The sequence below is a fragment of the Panthera tigris genome, chromosome C1, assembly GCF_018350195.1.
Source record: "Panthera tigris isolate Pti1 chromosome C1, P.tigris_Pti1_mat1.1, whole genome shotgun sequence".
In the NCBI taxonomy this organism is placed as follows: Eukaryota; Metazoa; Chordata; class Mammalia; order Carnivora; family Felidae; genus Panthera; species Panthera tigris.
Window position 1 is genome coordinate 212,330,827 of NC_056667.1, and position 22,163 is coordinate 212,352,989.

General features: G+C 47.9%; 1 protein-coding gene across 7 annotated transcripts in view; it reads left to right on the plus strand.

Moving 5' to 3' along the window:
• The window catches only part of DIS3L2 (DIS3 like 3'-5' exoribonuclease 2), a 346,637-nt gene that overhangs the window by 259,842 nt on the left and 64,632 nt on the right, over positions 1-22,163 (plus strand). For 6 of the 7 annotated variants that reach the window (XM_042995635.1, XM_042995639.1, XM_042995636.1 and 3 more), the window contains one exon: positions 8,855-9,088. The exons of the other annotated variant lie outside the window; for it this stretch is intronic. In XM_042995635.1, the coding sequence (XP_042851569.1) occupies positions 8,855-9,088 (234 nt within the window). The remainder of the gene's footprint in view (positions 1-8,854; positions 9,089-22,163) is intronic. 7 annotated transcript variants of the gene reach the window in all.

Sequence of the window (22,163 nt, forward strand, 5' to 3'; positions counted from 1 at the left end):
CATGACTTTCCAGAAGGTGAATCTGGTCCCTTTACCCTGTTGCTCAACACGGTCGTAGGTTAGGAATACCGTCCCCCTCCCCCCCGAGAAGTCTAGTCTCCAGAGTATGACACGCAAAGACCCCACCAGCTCTTCCCCCATTTTGTGACCGTCTGCTGTCCATCCTCCAGGCCCCTCAGCCCCTACTCTTGCCACCGAAGGTTTTGCTTGGCCTGATAATTACCATGCTCCTGAGACTTTGCATGTGCTTTCCCCTCTTCCTAGAATGTCCTTCCCCACATCTCTACCAGTAGCAACCCTGCTTACCTTTGAGATCCATCTAAAATGCCACTTCCTCCCTGAAACTGCTTTTAGTCCTCCCTTCACTCATTTAGTAAAGACTCATTGAGTATTTGCTCCATTCGGAAATTACACAAGGTACTGAAGATACAGGAATTGAATAGGCACCAAAATAGAAATGGTAGTCATCTCCTGATGGTGCACTTATGGAAGATTTTTTTTCTTCTCCATTTCCCACCTGTATTTTGTTCAGTTTTCTACAATTAATGTGTATTACCACTGTAGTGAAAGAAAAGTAAGAATTACTTTGAGAATTTGTCCTGTTTTATTTTTGATAAACGGATAAGAGGTATTGGAATATGTTTATAGGCCGTATGGGAAGGCGAGTAGAAAAGGAGGTGTTGAAGAGGAGAAAAGAAGGAACAGATTTTTGGAGCCAGCTCACAAAGGGGCGGGAGGCTCAGGACCCAAACCTCAGCTCGGGGATTAGCCTTCAGTCGGGGGAGGGGACCACCAGCATGCCCAGCCTGGAGGGGGTGAAGAGTGGGGACCCCTGCCACACAGTCTGGGAAGGTGAGCAGACAGGGGGGCCCCCACCTTCCCTCAGAATCCTTTCCCCCATCTCTCCACCCCTGCAGTGCCTGTCCCTGCACTTTACAGCCATTTGTGCACAGATCCGTTGTCCTACCAGATTTTAACATCCTCGTAAACAGAGCCCACTCTTAAGTTTTTCATCTCCTCCCATACAGCACAGTGTCCTGTTTGCTCAAAAACGATTTCCTCAAGTGAATCGCATACCTGTTTTCAATTTTTGTTTATTTAGTCTGCTTAACTGGAATGGTGTTCCCCTGGAGAGGCACTTTTATCTACGGCAGGCTTCTTAGCTCTCCTGAGCTGTCTCCTGGGAGCTGAGGAGGGCTTTCCAGGGCTGTCGCTGGGAAAGGTGTGCTGCCAGCTTCCCCATGACGACCCCTCCACAGGCTCTCACCCCACTGCTCTCGACGCTCAACCTGCCGCTGCCATACCAGCTGCTACTTGTGGGAACCCTGGGAAACTTGACAAAGAAAATGGTGTGCTCTTCCTGGGCCGTCGTCTGCGGCAGGTTCATGGGGCCGAGACTCGTGCACAGTATCCTGTAACTTGGGGCTTCGGTTAATGATAAACTCCTTGTTGGGTTTTGTATTTTATCCTCAGACCCTGAAGTGGAAGCCTTGCCCAAGTAGCTCCCGGTGAGAGACAATAGCTTCTAAAGAGATTCTGAGAATAATAGAAAAGTTCCCAGAATATCTGTCTTTAGTCCTTTGTAGAGGCAGGGGCAGAATTGTTTTATTTCAGGCCTGTAGAGACAACCCAGGACCAGAGTAGCCTTTGGAAAAACTCTGCTGTGTTCTTGGGCCCTTCCTGTCCCAGTTTGTTAATGAGGGCACCAGCCAATTAGAGGCTTACCTAAGGTCCCTTCGGGGTAACAGCTGACTAAATTGTGAGCATCGAGTTTGCTGTAAATCCTTGGGATTAAAATAAGAATTCAAAACAAAATATTTTCAAGAAATAAAAACAAAACCAAAAAAAAAAAACTTTTATCATTTATGAGGCTGTCATGCAAAGAGCTAAAAATTATATTTGTTCAGCTTATCTCCTGCATTTTGGTGCTGTTAATAGTGTATTTGACTTAAACCTAAAGATTTGAGCCCTCAGGTTATTAAACAACATAAGGGGTCACTGTGTTAGGTGTCTTTAAAAGGACCTCTGTTTTTGAGAAATGGGCCGGGTTCATCTTGTTGAAAGGCTGGAGCTGAATGAATGCACCTCAGTGGCTTTAGAAATTTGTTATTTTGTATTTCTATCTGAACCCAGTCCTCAGAAGCCTTCCTCCCTTACCCTCCCTACACTTTCTTCCCTCTCCCTCCACCTCTAGCTTTCTTCCCACACAGCCCTTGGGCCTCCCAGCCAGGCCACCACCCCTGCCCACCCCCGTGCAACTGTCTGAGGTAAAGAGAACACTTTTCAAGGACTGCTCAGGCGGGGTGCCCTCCTCCTCTGTCATAGGAATGGAATTCTTGTCTCCTAACCACATCCGGGCCTTCAGGCTCTTCTCACGTTCCTGCCATTTCCTAGGTTTGTGAGGCAAACACTTCAGGAAGTTTCCTTGTTTCCTCTTAGGCTTAGAAGTTTAGACAGCTGCCTCCCGATCAAGATGGGAAGGGGCCCAATTATAGTCTGGGGTCAGCAGACTAGGCTGATGGCAGGTGCCTTGAGACAGTAGAAGAGAGCACAGCTTACTCAGGCTTATTTTCTATAAAATAAATCTTGCAGAGAAGTCTAGCACATAAACCACCTTATAAACTAAAACAAGCTAGCAAACTCACAGCCCTCTGCTGCCCAGGCTCCCTCCTCACCCTTGGCAAGGGTCTCGGGTGGGCCCAGAGGGCCTCGGAGCCTCTCCACGCAGCAGGAGGAGACGTAGCTGGGTCTAAATGAATTATGTTGCTGACTGTGCTTCCATCTGTTATTTGCTCTTTAATGCTCCCATGGTCTTCTCGATTCTCTAAGAGGTGACCTGGACCTCACTCAGTCACAGCAGATCCAGCCGAGGAGACCCCCGCTTGCTCTTCAGCCAGCTACCACTCACCCTGTGCCCACTGTAGTCACTAGCACCTTCTATCACAGACAAGTCGCTGTCTGCCCCTCCTAGCTGTCTTTGAGCCCCTCCTCTCTCTGCCCAGTTCCTTTTCACACGTGTTCTTGGCACCTTTGACTTCTCTCGTGTCCACGCCGTGCTCCCCCACCACTCCGTGACCGCCTCGTGTCCAGAGGTGTAAGAAGCGGCAGAAATCTGCCCCGCCCCCACCCCTGGTCACCCCAGTCTGCTTTTGTTCCAGTCAGGAGAATTTCTTCCTGATCAGTTTTTTGAACCGAATAGTTCACATGCAGAAGCCCAGAGCTGCTGCAGAAGTGATTTTGTATCTAATTCCTTAAAGTTACGAATTAACCTCATCAGCAGGTCTTTTTTTTTTTTAATTTAAATTTTAGTCCGTTAACATACCGTGCAGTATGGGTGTCAGGAGTAAAATTTAGTGATTTCATCACTTACATACAACGCCCCGCACTCATCATAACAAGTTCCCTCCTTAATACCCATCACCCATCTAGCTCATCCCCACCCCCCTCCATCAACCCTCAGTTTGTTCTCTATCATTAAGAGTCTCTTACGGTTCATTTGCCTCTCTCCTCCCCCCCCCCCACATACACACACCGTTTCCCATATGTTCTTCTGTTTTGTTTCTTAAATTCCACATAGGAGTGAAATCATACGGTATTTGTCTTTCTCTGACTACTTATGTCACTTAGCATTAATACATTCTAGCTCCGTCAACCTTGCTGCAAATGGCAAGGTTTCACTCTTTTCTATAACTAGTGTTCATGTGTGTGTGTATACACACACACACACACACACACACACACCACATCTTCTTTATCCATCAGACACATGAAAAGATGTTCAACATCATTAGCAGTTTTTTAAATCAGAGATTTCTTTCTTATAAGGAGGCACTGACATTTTTTTCTCAAAATAAGTTTTAAAATAGATTTAAATGGAAATGAACAATTTTCAAAGGGTAAGTTTCCTCACAATTTTGTATCTGTAAACTATAAAAAGTTGGTATGTACTGGAGGCATATTTCGTTTCCTTTACTTCACTGTCCCAGCCGAAATAGCATATATTCAGCTGAAATATAATAAAAATAATGCTAAATTTTGACTCTTAAATATCTAGATTCGGATCCAGTCTTGGCTGCCACTTAGGAGTTTGTGTGACTTTTCGCGAGCTGCCAGCCTGTTTTCTCAACTGTAAAATGGGCTGAACACTACACTCCCGCCAGATACTGCTTAAGAGATTCTAAAAGGTAGTAGGTGCGAGCGCTCTGCCCCCAGACGGGGCCTGGTGCTGTCACGTGCTGGGCTCTTCCCTGGCTTACCTGGTGCCCAAAAGTAGGTCTTGAGGTATATGTTACTTGCACCTTTCTAAACCAGGTTGTCTGCAGCCATGTGCCTTCCGCGGGTGTTGGCACGGCATTTGATCTGACATTTAAACAGTAGCGTCCTAGAGTGTATGCAGGGAACTTGCCGCCTGCAGAAGGGGAGCGACCCAAATCCTGTGATGAAGCAAAGGAAAGAAGGACACGAGCTTCCTTCTGAAAGGGTTTTGTTTATGAAACTCCTCGTGGCATTTTTACTTTTTCCATGAAAAACTCTTTGTCCTTTTGTCTTCTGCCACTGGCCCCGGTTATGGACGGGGCGTTGATGTGAACACAGTTTCCAAATTGGAAATTAATGAGGTGTTTCATCCAGAGAAACCTTCCTCCCGCACTCTCAGGCATGCTGCCCTGGGAACCCCACCCCCACCCCCTTGTGGGTCTTTGCCCTCCTGCCACCCTTGTCTATACCGCAGCGATGGGCACCCTTGCTTCTCTGCTACCTCCCCAGTGCTTTCCTGGCTTAAGAATTTTTTAAATCTGTGTATCAGGTATGATTCCCACAGTCTCTGGATCATGTCCAAGCAGGATGGGTTCTGCTTGCCTGAGGCCACTGTCACTGGGCCAGAAAGTTCTTGATGGCTCTTCAGAGCTTGCACTTCAGCCCTTTGTATATTCAGAAAGGAGGCTGGTGCACATTTCCTGGGATGCGGGGATGAAGGGGTGGGGGTGCTCAATTAAGGTGAGAGCACTCCAGGAAAGTTCTCGTCAGCGCCGTAGGCTTGGCCTTGGTGGGGCTCGTGTGTGCTGGTAGGAAGGCTGCCTATCACCGGCGGATAAGGATCGATCTGAGGAGCAGAGGTGCCCATCAGGGGAAAGGTGGCGCACACTGAGATAATGCGGCTGGTGTGTGTGGTTCTCGAGCTTTGGTGAGGAGTGGTAGACTTGTGATTTTGCCAAGTCACAGACAATAAATTTTAAGAACTCTCGCGGATGAAAAGCGGCCTCTAGTCAGCGCTCAGCACTTTCATCAGAGGGTTCTGAGGGAGAAGCAAAGCTCTGTTTAGAGCGAGGACATAATGGGCTTGGGGTTGGCAGGGTGTCTCAGAACCTTGTGGAACTTACTGCAAAGTTTTGTACGTAAATATTTCAAAGGAGAGGACCCGGAGCTTTCATTAGATTTGTAAAGCAGTTCTTGGGGCGCCTGGGTGGCTCAGTCGGTTGAGCGTCCGACTTCAGCTCAGGTCATGATCTCACAGCTCATGAGTCCAAGCCCCACGTCGGGTTCCATGCTGACAGCTTGGAGCCTGGCGCCTGCTTCCGATTCTGTCTCCCTCTCTCCCTGCCCCTAACCCACTGGCATTCTGTCTCTGTCTCTCTCAAAAATAAAAAGCATTAAAAAAAAAAAAAATCAAAGCCGTTCTTGACCCACCAGTTTACATGAAAATAGACACCCAGTCGGGGTGGTTTGAGTCCCCGTGACCTGTGTGTGGTAGTCACCCATATGAGCACACTGTGGTTTCCTGTGTCCTCTAGGAAAAAGGGACCCAGACCCCAGAAGGCCAGATGTCCTATGACTTGAATGCCTGAGGGATTGTAAGGTGTGTGAAAGAGAGGTGTGGAGTGGAATGGAAGGGAAAGTTTCCCCAAATGTGCAAAAGACAGACTGTCAAACAAAATGTTGACACATAGAACGAGGAGGATTGACTGGGTTTGGAGTGAAATGGAGAAAAGGAAACAAGCTGAATCTCCAGGGGAAATCTTTGTGACCACAAGAATGAATAGGTCACGGCCCTGTCATTCTAGAGGAGGCTGGAGCAACTCCATTAATGGGGAGTTTTCAGGAAATGTGGATGTAATAGAAGGACAAGCATGGGCTGACCTTGAAAGGGGCTCTTCTGGAGACCTGCACACACTCCTTCCCCACCGGGACTGTTGGACGATACCTAGCATTGGCTCTTTCTTTTCTCTTGCATTAGGCACACTCAGGACACCTCCTGACAGCCAAATTCAGGGCCTACTTGCTGCAGCAGAAGAGCCGTGAGCACAGTATTTGAATCACTTACATTTTTGGTTAGGAGTGGTTCTCAGAATAATCCAGAAAGTGTAGTTTGAGGATTTTTTTTTTTTTAAGAAAATTAAAGTCTGATATTATAGGTCCAAGATTCTGTAATAAGGCTCTTTGCACTGAGTCAAAGGAAAATGAGAATAGTTGCTGTCATTCTCTTCCTGTGCTTCTTGGCTGCCATTTTAAGAGTGTTGGTTCTTCCTTCGGGGGAGGGTTAGGGTATCAGAGGGGTCTCTCTAGCCTTCCAGGGTAGTAGCTGTGCTCCACAGAGGCTTTGTGGTGTGTACAGCTTCTCTGGGCTAGGCTGTCTCCTTTCCCCCTGGGAACACCTATGGATCCTTCAAATGGCCTTTTTTCAGGAAGCGTATCTCTGAGGTTGTGAACAGAATGGTTTGGCTGATGAAAAGGAAGGCAGAGGGGATGTTTGCAAGCCCAGGCTGAGAGCTTCTGCTACTGATTGGAGCTCCCATTTCCCAAGCCCCCTCTGCCTCTCAGCTCTCAGTACATCTGGCCTTTCCTTGCTCATGAATCCATTCCCCACAGTATTTATCTCAGAGCTTTGCTGCTTCCTTCATGCCCCTGAGCGGCTCCCCCCCAACCCTCCCTCATCCTTGGCTAGCTGATGTGAATGCTGTCACTTCCCCACTTCTTCCCCCCGGATTTGCCTCCCTCACCTCCCCTTTCCTTCCTGCCTCCTCTCCAGGCCACTCTTCCTCTCTCATCGATGGGTTGCCTCCACTTGGCCCGGGATCCATTCCTTTTGTACCGGCTTCTTCCCCTCGCCCCATAAACACAGCCTAGTCCTCCGTCCTGCCAGCCTCCTGGAAGCCGTCATCCACTTGCGTTGCCTCCACCACAGCTGTGCTCCTGTCCTTAACCCAAAGCTTCCCGAAGCTTCTTCACATCATGACACACAGAGGACATGTTGCTGTTTGAATGGCACAAGGGCCGTGGGCACCAGGCTGCTGGAAAGCGGGCTCTGGCTGCCCTGAGGGTGGTTCCTCCCCGACAGCTTTGCGGTTCCACTCTGCCCCCCACCCCACCCCATACCTTTCCCCCAAAAAGCCTTCCTAAAGATCACCGGTAAGCAAATACTAAACACAAAGACATTTTCTTTGTTTTCATCTTCCTTAACATCCAAGTGGCATTTGAGACTCACTGGTGGTTAAGAGCTCAGACTGGCGGTGCTGCTGTGGCTCAGTTCCTGGCTGGGCCTTTTCCAGCTTATGACCTCGAAAGGTTACTTAATGTGTCTGTGCCTCGGTGTCATTCTGCAAATGAGGATAATAAAACCTACATCATGGGGTCGCCGTGTGAGTTAAATGGCTTCTCTGGGGGAAGCGTCTTGTCTCGCTGTAAGTGCTATATAAGTGTCTGTTGGGGCTTTTGAGTACCTCTTTGCTAAAGCCCCTTTCTTCTAACATCGGACCCTCCTGATTTTTTTCCTATGTCTTTGAGCTCTCTTGCTTTTTGTTTTCATTCTCCACATTGTCTTTTTCCCCCCAAAAATGGAGAAGGTAGTAGAGAATGCAGCCTTGACTCTCACTTGCCCTTTCTTTCTTTCTTGAGCCTTCCCACCAACGCCGCCAGCTCCCCACCTGTAGACCAGTCATCTCCCCAGGCCCCAGACCCACACCCCGACTGCCTGCTACGTTGCCCACCGTCTGGATCTCCTCCCTGCACCTCAGACTCCCAAAAATAGTTGAACGTTTCTTTTATTTTTATTTTAAAAGCAATAAATAGCTCATCGTAGAGAACACAAGCAAATTTAAAGGATACAATACAAGCCAACAGTAATCCCACTGCAACAAGCACCAGCACTAAACTTGGGTGTGTCTTTGAGCTCAGTGGGTCTCAGCCCGGGCCGAGTCTCCCCAGGGCATCGAAGTTTGGCAACGTCTGGAGATATCTGTGGTTGTCAGCTTTGGGTTGCAGGAGGGGCTACTGGCATCTATCAGATAGAGTCCGAGGATATCACCAGACATTCTACGGTGTACAGGATAGGCCCCCACAACAAAGAATTAGGCCACTCAGTAGTGCTGAGGTTGAGAAACCCCATTCTGGACTTCGTCTTGACATAAATGCTCCAAATAGAATAAGTTGGAATTACTTTTCTCTTTCTACCTCCACCCTGCTTGTCTGCCTCTGTTCTCATCTGTCACATATTTGGCATCTACCCCCAGGCCTTCTCCCCCATCCGGTCTTAGTATTGATGACCACTCACCCCAACTAAGGAAGGGGCACTCCACCTTGAGTCCCCTCCTGCTTGGCCTGGTCTGTGCCACCCATGTGCTTGCAGACCTTCTGTTGGCCTCCGCTGCCTGTCCACTGTCCGCGCCTCAGAGTCTGAGCTCCCCGCGGGCAGGAGCTTCCACACCGATCGACCTTCATGCGTAGCTGGAACCTAATGCCATCCTGAGCACGGAGTCGGTGCTTGGCAGAGCTCTGTAGAATGTGTTTGGATGAATGGTTGCATGAAAGAAGAACCCGCAATAAATCCTCCTCATGATTCCCTCACAATCTGTCTTTGCAGATCCTTGGTGAATGGTTTGGTCGGACCATCATTCGCTCCTGCACCAAACTGAGCTACGAGCACGCACAGAGCATGATTGAAAGCCCGACTAAGAAAATCCCTGAGAAGGAGCTGCCCCCCATCTCCCCGGAGCACACCAGCGAGGAGGTACACCAGGCCGTCTTGAATCTCCACGGAATTGCAAAGGAGTTACGCAAACAGCGGTTTGTGGACGGCGCGCTGCGTTTGGATCAAGTCAGTCACTTTTTTTTTTTTTTTTTTTTTTGTGCAACCAACGGATTTGACTTGTGCTCGAGCCCAGTGTGCGTAAGATTCAGCATGGCAGTCTTGGGATCTTCCTCCTTTTTCCCCAGTCACAGCCCTAAAACGTTGTTCTCTGAGGCAGGCAGGAACTAACTCTCACCCGCTCTCCAAACTCCACAGACACACGAGGCCCACTGACATGAGCCAAGGCAAAAGGGTCGTGTCTGTGTGGGCAGCCCTGTGACCAGAACTCCCAGCTGGTCCTTCCTGGTAGGCCTGTAGCCCGTATTTGAGCCTTACCTCAATTCCTACCTCAAATCCCTCTGAATGGAGGTGAGAACAGGAAACATGGAAGTTTAGAAGGTAGTTGACCAGTATCGGATCATGAGGCTTAGAAAAAAAGGCATTTCTTCTTATCCCTTGTCTTCCAAAAAGAGTTATATGTTTATAATTCTGGATTCGTATTTGAAGAAGCAGAGAGCTGAGGAGACTGTGGAACGTTGACCGCTGGAGAAAATGACGGCCCAGAATGGTACTGATTGCTCTTTGCGTATCACAGCCATGCCGGTGGCCCTCTGGGACTTCTGCAGCTGTCACTCAAACCTGGTCACATTTCCAAGTCCGTTTCCATGCGCAGCAACTCTTAAGACTTGGGAATTCTTTCCTCAGTAGTTGTCAGTACATTATAGAGTCGAGTCCGTGTTCCGTGTATCGTGCGATTTTTTCTCTTATATTTCTTACCCAAACCCCCAAGAACTGCCCGCCTTGCCTGGTCACTGTGCTTGGGAAGTTTCTGGGTGTATGAAAAAAGAGTTGAGCCTCAGGATTGGCTGATGGAGAGGACTGGCAAGAGCGCAGCCTCACAGAGACGTCTTTCTCTGAGTGTCCCAGCTTAGAGAGATCTCAAAAGCCTTTCTAGTTGAAGGCTCCATTTCATCCTACCCTTTGTGATATGCATCACTAATGCTTCTCAGCGGGCATTACGAAGAGTTGCTGCCCTGGGCCTAGGATTAAGTTAGCAGCGTTTGGGGCAAGTGGATAGTCTGTTGTGCCCGTGCTTGAGGGACCTTCTGGAGCTCTCATGCTCCTCCTCCCCAACCTGGGCTCAGGCAGCCTGAGCAGACCTGTCTGCTCACAAATGCTGATGGGCAGACCGTAGTCGGAGTGGCCGCCAAAACAGACCGCAAAGCCAGTAGAAGAGGGACCAGAGGCACAGGAGATGACGGAATATCTCCTTCCTTTCCTTCAGTGAAATTCTTTGTGGGGGTGTGAACACACCCCAGTTCTCACTCACCAGTGGCTGCCTGGTTGTCAAATCCAAGGATGCTTTTCAGTTCTTGCTTCCTAGACTTCTGTTCTGCATTTGGCCCTTTGAAGCTCACCTCCTGGTTCTCTGCTCCCCTTTGTACATCTCCATTAGTGTCCTGCTGGTCGCTTTGCGGAAGCCTCTTCCTCTCCTGTCCCCTATAGGGTTCACATTCCCTAGGATGTACCTCACCCTCTATTTTTTCTCTGTCCACACTCCTTTCCTGAATGAATGCTCTACTCTTAGGATTCTAACTACTGACTGGTTGCTGATGATGCCAAAATCCGTCTCTCTGGCCCTGCCCTCCTTCCCAAGCCCTAGAAGGCCTCTCCACCTGCCTTCTTGAACTTTTCCCTGGATGTCCCGTGGTCACATCTGCCAGTGTGCCTCGTTTCTTCTGCAGGACCCAGTGATCAGTACCACGGCGTGCTGCGCCGGCTGGCTAACGCTCCCTCCTTCCTCGGTGCACCCCCCCACCCAGGGCCCTCGTGTGTTTCAGGAGCATTCCTAATTACTCCCAAACCTGATTGTGCTGGGTTTGTGTGTTGCTGTAATTATGCAGTCTAACTGACCAAATAAGAGCATAAAAAAAAGCTTCTGTTTCTGAGAACTAAAATTGTTTGAAGAGATTCAATGAGGATAAATCTTTTTTTTTAATTTTTTTTTAAATGTTTTTATTTATTTTTGGGAGAGAGAGCGTGAGTGGGGGAGGGGCAGAGAGAGAGGGAGACACAGAATTCAAAGCAGGCTGCAGGCTCTAAGCCATCAGCACAGAGCCTAATGTGGGGCTCGAACCCACAAACCGTGAGATCATGACCTGAGCCGAAGCCGGACGCTCAACTGACTGAGCCACTCGGGTGCCCCAGGATAAATCTTTTAAAACTCTGCTGTTTGGGTATGACAACTATAAAAGAGTAGGGGGTTGGGGCCCCTGGGTGGCTCAGTCGGTTAAGCGTCCGACTTCAGCTCTGGTCGTGATCTCGCTGTTCGTGAGTTCAAGCCCCATGTCAAACTCTGTGCTGACAGCTCAGAGCCTGGAGCCTGCTTCCGATTCTGTGTCTCCCTCTCTCGCTGTCCCTCCCCTGCTCACGCTCTCTCTCTCTCTCTCTCTCAAAAATAAAAACGTTAAAAAAAATTTTTATAAAAGAGTAGGGGGAAAAAATCATAAAATTCAGGAAGAATTCTGTATTCAGATGGCTTTACAGAAGTCTGAGTTCTCCCTCTCTTTTAAAGAAACAAAAACTATAAATTATAGACGATGAATTATGAGTGTAATTTATTCAGAAAAAATACGTATATATCTAATCGGCATCCTCTTTTAAAGAGCTCTGTATTTTTAAAAAACGAATGAATGCATATCTATATAAATTAAGTTAAAACAAGGGGGCGCCTGGCCGGCTCAGTTGCTAGAGCGTGCAACTCTTGATCACAGAGTCCTGAGTTCAAGCCCCCTGTTGGGCATGAAGCCTATTTAAAAATACCTTTTTTAGTTAAGAACAAGAATAAATTCAGTTGGAATAAATGTTTAGTTATAGATAGAGAGATAGATATCTTCTGTATGATTCCCGTCTTTAGCCAGCTCCTAGAATAACTTCCCAACTACTGCCTCAGGCACATCAAATGAGAGGGGTTTCTGTTACAACATTTTAGAGACCTTACCCTATCAGATTGTTGCAAAGTTTGATTGGATTAAGTATATGAAATACTCTATAACTATGAAAATATAAAGGATCAGTTAGGTGATCTCAGCTCACTTTGGGATCCTAGGGGTGTAGTAGTCAAGGTAGAAGAATGATCACAGATTACTGATTGATACTGACTGATCTGTTGGCATATCTTAGAATCAGAATTTTATTGCTGAAAATAACCTTAGACATCTGCATCTCACTGGCCCTCACAATTTGTAAATTAGAAAGCTGATGCCACCTCAAAGGTTATATGCAAGTTGCTTATATGCAAGCTGACTCTTTGTTCCGTTTTCCTCCACTTAAACCATGCTGACTTAAGAGAGAAAAGCTTTCCTTCAAAGTAAGAAAAGGAAAAAAAAAACCCTCAAAAGTCCTAATTAGGTTCCAGTTAATTAAGGTTTGAAAATAATGGATGTACATCCTTGGAGTTGATTCCTTGGTTCCCCAGAAAACAAGTTGTGTGGACCACAGCTTTAGAAGGAGGAGCACATCAATCTCCCTCAGCAAGGGACACTGGCGAGATCCTTTATAAATCAGCTAAATGGCCCTATTCAGAAGTCACCGCATTTGTTCTCCGGTGCCTGCTGCCTGCATTTGCCCTCGCGAAAACCCATTTTTCCTCAGTGCTTTTGGCGTGGCCTGCTGCTTGGAGTTTCTCTCTGATGCTTTGCTTGCCTCGTTTTACCACGTCCACATTTTTGGTGGCAGTCCTAAAAAAATACGCCCTTTTGCACCAGCCTCAATGAGAGAGGCTCTGCGAGCGGGTCTGCCGTCGTGTCACACAGTATGCCCTTGAATGCAGAATAAATCTGCTAAAGCAGAAGTTACACCTTTGTAAGAAATCAGTTCATCGTGATGACCTTCCGAATAAGTGAGGTGGAGGGTACTCGGGTAGCGCCTGTTTGTCCGTCAGGGACAGACTGGTTCGGAGGCTGTGAGAGCCACAGCAGCACAGGGCTGCTTGACCACTGGGTGCCTGCAGTCAGCCGCTCGGGCCGGAGCTGTCTCACCCACACCCGAGACAGTCTGGGCTGGCGCCAGCTCCCGGAGGACCACCCGCTAAAGTCTTGTCTGCTGCCCCGAGTATGCTGTCAAATGTTAGCAAGCTCTGTACGTGCTGTGGTGTGCAACAGATGGGGAAGCGCTGCCTTAGAGGTCGGATTACTTGCCTCAAATGTCTCTTTTACCTAGAGCTCGAACCTGGTTCTAAAGAGGCTCTAGCTCAGTGAAGTGACATTCCTGTGTTTTCACTGCCCCAAAAGCAAATGCAGGTGCCAGATGCATTTTTTTTTTTTTTTGCTTTTTGGTTGGAGGAATTGAAGAGTATCCCTTCCAGGTGGTTTCTTCCCATCTTCATGCTCTCTGCGGTCATGATCATTCTAGACTTTAACACGGATTCTCGTTTTATTTATGATCACATACGTCACTCCTCTGTTTCTTACAAGGGGGCCCCAGTGTTTTTGTGTTTATCAGAAAAGTAACCATTATGGTTGGTCATCATATGCAAACCTTGAATTTTGAGGAAGGGGAACCGTGAGAAGCTCTCCCTCCTTGCTCTGGTTTTTGCTCTGTGACTCGGGCCTGTCCGACAGGCCTCAAGAGTGTGCAGAGCTCTGGTACTTCTGTTTGTGCCGACACGAAGCGTGCTCCCAGCCAGCCTCCTCGCCAGAGAGGCAGATGACTCTGCCCATGACGTGACAAGGCTTCGGGCTCCTTTTCGAGTCTGTGCCTTAGCGTTGGCCTTAAAGAAAGGATAGCAAGGGAGGGTAGCGGAGTGGTAAATAGAACCGTCAAAAACGTCTCGGGGAGTATTGATCATTTTCAGGAAACTACACCAACGCTTTTCTGGGGCTTTCTCTCCAGCCCGACATTCCTCAGGCAGGACGTAGCACTTCAGAGAGAGCCCACTCTGTGCCGGCTTCTTTGAGAAACCAGCAGGATGGCCTGCAAGAAACTGGGCCACTTTTGGGGAGCCCCAGCAGGTGGACAGGGATGTGAATGGCTCCTACTGAGCCATTGACTTTCTGAATGTAGAGAAAGTTGTGGTGAAGAAAAGCTTATATTTCCATCTTAGGCGATTCCTCCAGCCCAAAGGAGCCTTTACTAAGTTCTCAGCTACATCTTATATGACTCCCTCCTGGCATGATTTTGAAGCCCAAACATCAGGCAGTATCTTTGAGTGGACTTGATTATAAAGATAAACTTGTTGGTAAAATAATTTTTGAATACCATGGGACCCAAGCTGCTGTGGCATGCTATTCTGGATGTCCTTGGCCTAGCCCAGCCATTAAGTTGGGGGTCGGCAGACTTTCTGCAAAGGGCCAAATAGTCCCTATTTTAGGCTTTGTGGACTGTTGCAGTGTGAGAGGAGCCGCAGACAAACACATGAGTGGGGCCGTGTGCCGATAAAACTTTAAGGACACTGGAATTTGAATGTCACGGAATTTTCACGTCACAAAATAGTATCCTTCCTTTGATGATTTTCCAATCATTTAAAAATGTAAAAACCCCATTTAGTTCATGAGCCGTTCGAGAGCAGGTAGAAGGCTAGGTTTGGCCCGTGGTCCGCAGCTTGCTGACCCCTGCTTACGTGAAACTCGGCTCTGCCAACCCACGCAGCGCGTCCTCGCCGCACAGGGAATCTGGGCTGGGTAATGGAGAACGTTGTGCTAAGTTAGCTCTCGGGGTGGTTTCATGCAATTAAGGAAATTATTCCTTTGATTAGTACCGTGCGTAGCAGGTCCAACTGGAGGGCAGAAGTGGAGGAATGAATCAGTTTAGCACCAGTTCCCTTACCCTAGTTACAGTCAGGTAGCTTCAATTAGCCAGAAGCAAAAAGAGCAGTGGCTCTCATTTGCCACCTCTGCGTGCTGGCAACCTCTTCCCAGCGGGGTCTCGTCCCCAGCCCACCTGCAGTGGTGCTGGCCCCTCCCTCTCGTAGGGCGGGACTGCTCGTGGCAAAACAGGGCTCTCCGGAGGGCTCTCCGGAAGCTGTGTGGCATGTCCGCCCCACCCCACCCCTGTTGCTGTATGTAGCAATACGTTTTGTTGAATCATACGTTTACAGTTATAGAGAGAATGTCTCTGTTCCTCCTCTCCAACGCAGTTGTTTGCAAGAAATGAACATTCCAGCTCTCTACTGCTTAATTTTGGGGCAGTGTGATATTTGGTGCGAGGTGAAAAGGACGGGATATTCATCCTATCTGGCTCTTCCTTGGTCTTATTTACATCATCACTGAAACACAAGGGTAGGCTGTTGATCAGACGGTAGGACATGTTTGTAGAATTGGTCTCTGTTGTCTTAGTCATAGAGTTCTTCCCTCGGCATGTGTTCCAAAAGCATTTATTGGGTACCTTGAATGTGCTAGTTGCTGGAGATGAAGGAATAAGGAACGAAGGAATGAGACTCAAGTCCAGGTTCTTAAGTTTACAGTGAGCTGAAGGAGCCAGCAGACCACCCAGAAAATTAAGAGTATGGTGAGACTATGTTGGAGAGGACCAGCACAGTCTCAGGGGATCAGGGAAGATTTGCCAGTGGAGACAGTGTGTACTCTAGGATTTTCAAAAGGTCGAGGGGCTAGCCAGGCCCCGAAGGCAAGAGAAGGCGTTCCAAGCAAACTGCTAGTGCAGGCATGCAAGGGGCAAGAGACGGCACATTTGGGCAATGGCACATTGTTCCAGGGTACATGGCGCTGGTGCAGAGGGGGGAGAGTAGCTAGGAAAGGAGGCAGAGGCTAGGCCTTGAAGACTGCAGGAGTGAGCTGGGGGAGCCATGGAAGATTTTAACCATGGAAGTGATGTGATCAGGACTATGTTTTGGAAAGAGCTGATGGCTGTGGGATGGAGAGTAGACGGAAAAAGAACAAAACAGAGAAAGCTCATAATCCATCAGAGAAATGACGAGGGCCTGACCTGAGAGAGAGGCCACGGGGCAAGAGAAAATCACAGATCCAAGAGAGGAAGGAACATGGAGGCTTGACAAATGGACGATCTTGATTAGATGTGAGGGAGAATGGAGGAATCGGGTCTCTGGTTTGGGCACGTAGGTTATACAGTACAGTAGGTTGTATTGACCCGGGCACACCTGGATGGAAGAGTTGAGAAGCAAGATAATTACTTCTGTTTAGGATCTGTTGACCTAGGGTCTGTTGAGGGGTCCACTGGAGAGGGACAGGTAGAAATGTAAAGTGAGCATGTGGGCGTAGGGGTTCAGGGGTCAGCCGGGAAGGTTGGCCTAGAGGTAACCATTTGCTAGCCAGGAGCATCTGAACGGTCCGTAAGCTGTTTAGGAATGAGCTCTAGTGCGGAGGACTCTGGAATGAGCAGCCATGCGGCACTAGACAGGCAGGAGGGTGAGAAACACTTCCTTGTGCCCAGTTCTTAGGTAGTCTTCTCTGATCCCCTCTTTTCCCTAGAAAGGAGGCTTTATAGCAGATTACAAAAGCATAAGTAAATTCCTTTGTCTATAAAAAAGTAAGTATATTCTCATGTCATAAAATTTAGAAAATATAACAGTGTGAAGAAATCAAAACTACCTATAACTCTATCACCCAGAAAGAGCCACTGCTAATATTTTGTCATATTATAGTTCCTTATGAATATCCTCCTTAACACTTCATGGCAAGAGGGAGGAGTGGTTAGCATAACATACATATAATTTTTATGTCCTGCTTTTTAATATTATAGAATGAGTTTTTCTCATGCAATTCAAAATTCTTCTAAACCATTTTAGTGCCTATGTAATATTTCAACATATTAAATGCTCTGGAACACTTGACCATGCCCCAACTGTGGATATTTAGATTACAGTTTTATTATACAATAAATAATAATGCCATAAGCTACCTTGTGTTCATAAGTCTTTGCTCTGATCTCTGATTATTTCCTTAGGACAGTCCTAGAACTATGCTGATAGAGTCACAGGTACAGACATATTTAAGACTCTTCAGGGGCGCCTGGGTGGCTCAATCGGTTAAGCATCTGACTCTGGATTTCAGCTCAGGTCATGACCTCGCGCCATTCATGAGATTGATTCTCTCTCTCTCTCTCTCATGTGATTCTCTCTCTCCCCCTCTCTCTTTGCCCCTCCCCTGCTCGCTCGCTCTCCCTCTCTCTCAAAATAAACAAACTTAAAGAAAATAGAAAGAATCTTCAAACATTGCCACAGTCCCTTCCAGAAATGTTGTACCAACTTCTCCTCCTGCCAGTAGCCTATGAATACTGACACCTGTTGTGGAACTGTCAGGAGTTCTCTATGAGGGGTGCATCTGTCTGTCTATCTCTGCCTCTCTTTCCCTGTCTCTCAAAGTTGTGTCTAGGTCTCCTGAAATATCCCGGTGGCTGTGATCTTGGGTTATTCCTTCATCTTTCCTGTTTTGTTGATTTTATTTTCATGAGGTCTTGCCTATATAGACTCTTCCTACGTGCATTAACCATTATAGAAAATACTCCTAAGAGTCCTAAAATCTAAAATGACCGAGAGAGGTGGTTGAAAGCATCTTGTTAACCCCTTGCTGAAGCCGAGACTGGAGAGCAGCCCCTCACCCCAACCAGGTCCATCTTTCTTCTCATTAGAATCAGTAAAGAAACCCATCCTCTTTGAAATGGTTCTGAGAATTATTGTTGCATGTTTAGATCCTCAGGGAATATTTGTAACTTCACTAGTTTATTTGTGGCTCTTACCTCCTGTGTATAATAGCTTTGGGTTGGCCTGAAGTGAATAATTATAAGGAAATCCAATTGAATTAAGACTACAGGGCAGAATGGCTCTATGTAATCTTTGCCACCATAAGAATTGCTACACTTCTCTCAACTCTTGGTTTCGGCTCAGGTCATGATCTTGAGGTTTATGAGTTCAGGCCCTACATCAGGCTCCACGCTGACAGCTGGGAGCCTGCTTGGGATTCGCTGCCTCTCCTCTCTCTCTGCCCCTCCCCTGCTTGCATGCTCGCTCTCTCTGTCTCTCTCTCTCTCTCTCTCAAAATAAATAAGTTAAAAAAAATTGCTATTGCTTCTTTTTAGGGTAGACATAAACAGTACAGGAAGGTTTCTACTGGAAGGTCAGGCTTCTGTTTAAATGTTGACAGATGCACATTATTTCAGCCATGGAGACAGTGCTAGAATTAGCAAGGCTTAAAGAACATCAGCCTGTCAGTTTTTCCCAGTTACCGCTTTCATACTAACTCTATTAGTGCAATTTTCATTTAAATGTATCTAACTCATTTATAAATAAGTCTATAGCTAAGAATCTGTGCTCCTTTGAGCGAATCAGCACCCGGGTCATCTGCATGGCCTCTGTGGAGGGGAGGAGAGCAACAGGGCAAAATGGGCTGCAGCCTCAGGCCTCGGGGAGACCTGGGAATACAGGGAGTCCTGTGAGAGAAGGGGAGGGGTGAATCAGATGGCACTCTAATTCCACACAGAGTCTGGGAAAACAGTCCGTACTTATGCATCCCAACAAGAGACAGACCCGAAGACTTGACCTAGTTGTATAGACGTAACACTAATTACAGCCACTGTGGGAGCTGAACACTATCTGTGGCTTGTTAACATACACATAAAAACTCACATATATCATTAAGTGTCAGAGTGACTGTGCCGAGCAGCTTGTTATTACAACCCCAAACTCTTCATGTGCTCACCCTTCCTTTAGGCATGTCACATAGTCATTTACTCGTAATTTTCAAAAATTAGAAGGAATATGGGTAGTATTATTCTGGAAGCTATTAAAAATACAGACTCAGACATGATCTCGGACCCTCACCAGGCAGATATTTCTTAAGTTGCTGTTGTGTTACAAGTACCGCTCACAGCTCTATAAAGGAGCCTTAGACAGTGGAAGACGAACTTCCTACCTTCAGGTTGCACAGTGAACTTGAGAACTCTGTGTACTTACAAGAAACCCCAATAAGATAAAAGCAAGGGCATAGTCCGCTGTCACGGGGCAGAAGGAATAGGTTATTAGGTAGGGTGGGATTCGTAAAAGAAGGCTAGCTTGGGAAGGGAAGCCCCGACTCACTCGGTGGTGAAGGGCGGGAAGGGCATAGCTGGCGAGGAGATGCTGAACGGCATGGAATGCCCACCCTGTTGAGACTTCATGGTATACCCCATCGCGTTGCTCTCTCCTCTGCGTTCTTTCCGAACCCACTGAGAAATAGACACACAAGTCAGACTGAGGTCGAAATAATCCAGTACTGATAAAGTTTGCACGAGAGAAGGCAGCTTGAGCAGGTTCAAGCATTTGCAATAACCCAGAAACTAATGTTATGAAAAGAAACTCTGGTTGGAGTGATTAGAGGGAGCAGAAGGTAGCCAGAGACAGAAATGTGCTCCCTACCAGACCGGGTACCCCAGGGATGGTCCTAAGTGTGACCTTCACTACTCTCCAGTGCCCCTACGAGGTTCCCGGGCAGTGGCCGCTGCTATGGCCAGAACAGACCCTCAGCAGAACTCTGAGGACTGTGTTTTATGACTTTACCAAGTGAACTTGGCTCTTACCCTACTTCTAGAAGCTTTTCACTTGCCTGCTTCTTTCTGCTTGCCTCTGTCCAGGCTCATTTCTTCAAGAAGGGAAAAGCACACCCCGCCCCCCTTAAACCTGTCTTACTTTCGGGGAACCTGAAGACTGAACCTCCAATCCCGCTGCACTGGCCAGCCCATCCTTCCCTCCCGCTTAGGGCTCCCCTAGCACTTTGTTTATGACTGTCACCTGTCTTGATCACATTGTCACACTGCTTTGTCGTTTTCCATTTTCTTCCCTGTCTCCTTCTCTGAGACAGTGACTTCCTTAAGGATGGCGCCTTGTTCATCGTTGGATCTCCACCCCCTGCACAGTGCTTGTTTGTAACCAGGTGTTTCAAGGTCTCGAAGCATCTCTGTACTTACTGGTCTTTTTAAAAGATGATAGTGGTTGTGATCTTGGAGAGGGACTGTAGCTCTAGAAGAAAGTCGTGCTTATGTAAGAGAATTAAATGCACATTATAAATCAGAGGTTTCCTCCCCTTTTGCATAAAAGGGTTGGGCGTTTGATTCCTTGCCAAGGCATCCAGGATTTAGAAGAGGGTGTAATGAGGACTTTCTCAAGGTGGAGCTGCCTGGGCAGGTGTGAAGAGGCAGGAAGCTTCAGCACCCCAGGGGGCTGGCAGTGCTTCTGAGGCATCCTGAGCACTTCCGTGTTCACCTCTGTGTCCCCAGACCAAGCTGTGCCCCTCAGGGAGCCTGGCAGAAGAGGCTCTCCAGGAGAAGGCAGAGACCCCCAGTGCGCTACCCTGCGAACAGAGATGTTCAGGCTTGTCGGAGAACTGGCTTGCCAGCATGGAAAGGTGGGCAGGGCACCAGACCCCCCCCCCCCCCCCCGCCACCTGCCTTTCGCAAGTTTCCATCTGGAGTGGGCTGATGTCAGCTGCTGTCCCCCACCCGCATGACAAGATGGGAATGGTTTGTATACCATGATGAGATCCCCAGTCTGTGCTTCCTCCGTGAGTTCCGATCAGAGCCTGGTTTTGCTGTTCATGGAAATGATTTGCACCAGACAGAGGTTCTGTGTTAGTTGCTGCTGGGCTGTCTGAGAAGAGTAGATACCTCACGTCACAGTTCAAATTGAGAGTGTTCCCAGATGACTCAGACTTAAGTCCCTAGCGTTTCCAGGGGGCAGAGAAGGGAGGCAAGGGGCTGTCACTCTGACAAGATGATGTATAAGAAACTTCTGGGGGTCGAGCAGGGGAGTGGCCAGCACCCCTTGTTCCTCTCTGAGATGCAGGCCTTTCAGGTTCCAGGCCTCTCTGTCTTTTGGGTAATTGTATTCATGATTAGGAAGGGCTTGGACTCTCCCTTTTCTGTTCACAGGGCATTCTGCACGTCCTCATCCTGCCCCCCGTCACACCCCACGTCACTCGAATGTGAGCCAAACGGCTACATAAGAGATGTGGAACCCTTTGACGTTAGTAAAACCTGCACTGGGGAAAGGGAACCCTGGCAGCTGATCCTGGGATTTTACCATGACCGTGTCCCGGGGCTGGCCCAATTGATTTTGGTTTCCATGGTTCAGTGAGCCAGGGGGCTCTGCTCCTTTTTGCTATCCTAAACTCCGCTGTCGGATTGAGTTCCCCCAAGGCTGCTTACATCTGTCACTCAAGGACCTGCAGTCTCCTGAAGCAGATTTCATGGACCAGTCATGTTTCCATAAATAATCCAGGACAAGATAGAAGATTGCTAGGTTTGAATTTTGCCAAACAAGGATATTGTCTTAAAAAGCTCGTTACCATCTGGGGCACCTGGGTGGCTCAGCTGGTTAGGCAGCCAGCTCTTTATTTCAGCTCAGGTCACGATCTCAACGGTTTGTGAGTTCGAGCCCCACATTGGGCTCTGTGCTCACCGTGTGGAACCTGCCTTGGATCCTCTGTCTCCCTCTTTCTGGCCATCTCTCTCTCTCTCTTTCAAAAATAAATTAATGTTAAAAAAAATTTAAATAAGCTAGTTACCATCTATTGTCATAATTTTATAAATGAAAACATTTTAGCACCGAAATGAAGGAAAGGCATGTTTTACAGTATGAAGCAGTCCTTTACATTGACTTGGTTGAGCTTTGTGGAAAACCTTTCTTTTTGTTAACCGCAGACCAGCCTTTGAGGACAACTGGGTTGCACCATCAGCTCCAATGCCTCCTGGCTTTGGAGACCATCTGTGACGGCCTGTGTTTGGTGGTCCCTGAGTCCCACCAACCTGTCTTCCTGACTCAGCCGTCCTCCTTTCACACACCCTGGGCCTCCACCTGTCACCCCCATCCCCACACACCTCCCTTCCTCCAGAAGCCTCTCCAAACGGACTGCCTCCTCCCCCCATGTCTTCTCGAGGCTCCTGATGCAGTACTGCTGGGTTTTGCATTCATTTCGTCTTGTAGTTTTACTTCTTTATTCCCCTCCTCTCCCTCCCTGTCTGCATTCTTGAGTATCAGCTGTGTAGAAGGCAGACGCGTGGCTGCAAATTCTCACCCGTACATCTGCGGTGTCAGAGCACAGAACAGGCGTGCTAAAAGCAGTTCAGAGCCCTCTGAACGTCACCTGAGGTCAGCGGG